The following is a 2,850-nucleotide window of genomic DNA, read 5'->3' as shown; positions in this document are numbered from 1 at the left end:
GGGAATTACTTCAAAAATTAATAACTTAAGAATCATCTGTCGGAACAGGGGTTGGTAAAAAGGAAAAATTGAAACACATGGCAGCCCATGATAGCTCATCCATGCACAAGCTTATAATCTGGACTTATGCAGGCTTACTGCAAGCTGTGGAACTCAACGAATCTACATGCTCTGTCCCTCTCCTATCTTCACCTTCACAGGTACATGCATTTTCTTCTACACCAGCTGAAGTATATACTTGGTCATCAGGTAAGATGGTTTCTTCATAGTCAGCTAATGTGTGTTTGATTCCATCAAGTAATGTGGCTTCTTTGCAATAAGCCACTGGTGATTCTCTTCCATCAACATGATATTTTCCTTGGCAATAAGGTGGTCTGCAAAAGTAGCATCTGCAGAACAGGGAGGAGACACAGACAATACTTGGTGGTTCTCTCTATCATCCTCCATCTTTGATTTGGTCTTTAGGTCCAATGTTTTCAAAGCAAAAACCAGCTCAAAGGCTGCAAGTGTGCAATGGGCTGCCTGTACTGGGGTCAGCAGGTTTTGTAGCTCTTGGAGGGTATGCAGCATGAGAGAGTTTGATCGCTTTAACAGCGAACTCAAAGTTTCATGCTTTGACTCCATTAATTGTTGTCCTTGCACTATGTTGTGTGACATGATGAAAGAAGAGCTCCCAATCCCTATGGCTTCTTTCATGCTTTGATCTGCAATAAGCATCTGAAAGAACCCAAAGCAGTAGTCAGGCTCAGCAAACCTAGAAAAGCCAGAATATTATGAATCACAAGTAGCTTTAGACACTTTCCCATGTCACTGGGAAAAGGGGATCTTTTCCCTTGTTTTTACTTATAGTATTCAACATCATGAGCTTCTGTGAGGGAGGGATCACATACCTGGTCAGGGGCAGGGAGCAACCACACCGAGCTAGGTATGTGGTCCCTCCCTTGCAGAAGCTCATGATGTTGTTGTAATTCACAATGTGGGAAGTATAGTGAGAATTTGTTGAAAAGTTCTTGTGCGCATCATGCCAGACCATGACAGACAACTTCAAAATGACTTGGCAGAAACAGGATAAATTGCAACAGAAAACTCAAGAAGCAAAGGTTCACCTGCATGGTTGCTAGTTGATTTGAAAGCTCCATCTCTGCCTGGTGCATGTAATGCTGCAAAGCATCCATTGAAGCTAACTGTGTCTTTGACAACAGGCATGTCACATCATGGCTTATGCAACCATTAAGCTTCTGCACATCAATACCCATTTTCAAGTACACGAGTGTTATAGCTGATGTGGGCCTCCAACCACCTATCCACATAAATGCTGCTTCAAGAGTAGAGGAATGACGCCCTGTAGGAAAAAACTTTAACTAATACCAGAAAACATGCCTCAACACAAAACTCTATTTAGTGGGGGCAAGTAGAAAGAATCAAACACAGTAAAGCCAAAGAATACTTGCATTCTCTTCTTGGCCACCCAAAAGTGGATTCAAATCTCACTCTATCACCTACACACGTATATACAATAGATTCTCTGAAATTTATCATTTTAGCTTGAATGTTTTACTTACTAGACACAATATGTGTAAATCAAGCTATTAGTCAAGCTGATGAGAGTTTTGGAAAGAAGAGAAATAATATGTGCTAAGAATAACTTTGAGAAACAAGCTAGAGTGTTTGAATGGTTTGAGCAATCAATAAGCCCATCTTGAGGCAATGAAAGTAAGCCATTGAGCATGTTTAGATTAGTATTCTGTGCATGTTCGGATAGAATGACTACCAACTATGTACTGAAAGTACTCTGTACATGGCTCCCTAATGCAATGAAGGTAAGTCATGCAGTATCCAATTCCAATAGAATATTATTAGTGCTTTTTTAATGCTAGCTTAGAGTACATTTGTGTCAGGGAATTCTCTTGGACAACCATCACTATATGTTTATTCTGTTGTCTTTCATAGGATGTGTTGTAGAAAAGTTCTAAGTTTTCATTTCCTGAAATGCAGGCCATGGGGACAAATGGAATTGTGAAGGAATGCTTCTTGTCGTATGGACTTATGGGAAAAATGGAATAATGAAGGAATTCTTCTTGTTGTATGGGCTTATGGACCTAAGAGTCTCGCAATGGAACAATTCAATACAAGTTAATGCAATCCACAAGCAATGCAACAAATAAAAAGTGTGTGAAGCTTGACCTGAAATAGTTGCAAGCAATCCATTAGTGGTGGGGGGAGGTTTGTGGGAGGCTTTGTAGATGCTCATGCAGCCCTTCACAAGCTGCCTGACATGGGAATCAGGGCTCTTGGAGACGAGGGCGAATCGGAGGGCCTGCACCTTGGCCTTCCACTGCAGCCAGACCTGAGTGAGCTGCCATGAGTCCTGGGCTTCCATGGGATCGATTAATGCTCGATGCGATGGATTGCGATGCCGGGCATTGGATGTTGGATGCATGTAGTAGCAGAGCCCTTGCCCCATTGTTAGCCCTCGATTATGCACAGTCTGAATGAATACTCGTGCTGTTGCGAAAATCAAAAGAGAACTCTATTCTCTCTTTCCTTCTTTTAATGTGAAGGTTCGATCACAAAGTATTTTGAGGTTCATGGAAAAATATGCTATTGGGCTCCAAAAAGCCTTACCACAGGCTTCAACAATTTGTCTTTCTAAGGAGCTTGTACCCCCACTTTGAAGACATGCTCTCTCCTCCTCATCTTTCTACATGTTGCAAGAACTTCTCTTATAGTCTATCTAGATAGTAGATCATATTTGATCATTCTTATTGGCCCAAATGGTGCTAATGTTAATGCCCTGATGGCATTCCATAGGTTTAATATGTCTTCATCCAATACACCTTTGTCCCCAAA

At 41.4% G+C, this 2,850-nt stretch overlaps 1 protein-coding gene across 1 annotated transcript; it reads right to left on the bottom strand.

Moving 5' to 3' along the window:
* Nucleotides 1–273: 273 nt before the first annotated feature.
* On the bottom strand, nucleotides 274–2,464 carry LOC148041213 (transcription factor TGA2-like). The gene is made up of 3 exons (XM_087679330.1): nucleotides 2,185–2,464; nucleotides 1,107–1,342; nucleotides 274–717 (listed from the first exon to the last, which is right to left on the bottom strand). The coding sequence occupies exons 1-3, from the start codon at nucleotides 2,462–2,464 to the stop codon at nucleotides 274–276; spliced, it is 960 nt and encodes a 319-aa protein (XP_087535456.1).
* Between the last annotated feature and the right edge of the window lie 386 nt (nucleotides 2,465–2,850).

The sequence above is a fragment of the Lygodium microphyllum genome, chromosome 1, assembly GCF_053477565.2.
Source record: "Lygodium microphyllum isolate KBCC chromosome 1, Lygodium_microphyllum_v1.1.10, whole genome shotgun sequence".
Taxonomy (NCBI): Eukaryota; Viridiplantae; Streptophyta; class Polypodiopsida; order Schizaeales; family Lygodiaceae; genus Lygodium; species Lygodium microphyllum.
The sequence above is the reverse complement of the archived record's forward strand: the minus strand, read 5'-3'. Positions and strand labels throughout refer to the sequence as shown.

Coding starts and splice junctions, on each gene's coding strand:
- LOC148041213 (XM_087679330.1), bottom strand. CDS start 2,464: ATGGGGCAAGGGCTCTGCTACTACATGCATCCAACATCCAATGCCCGG. Junction 1,343..2,184: donor ATTGCTTGCAACTATTTCAG/GTCAAGCTTCAC, acceptor TTTTTCCTACAG/GGCGTCATTCCTCTACTCTT. Junction 718..1,106: donor ATCAACTAGCAACCATGCAG/GTGAACCTTTGC, acceptor GGGTTCTTTCAG/ATGCTTATTGCAGATCAAAG.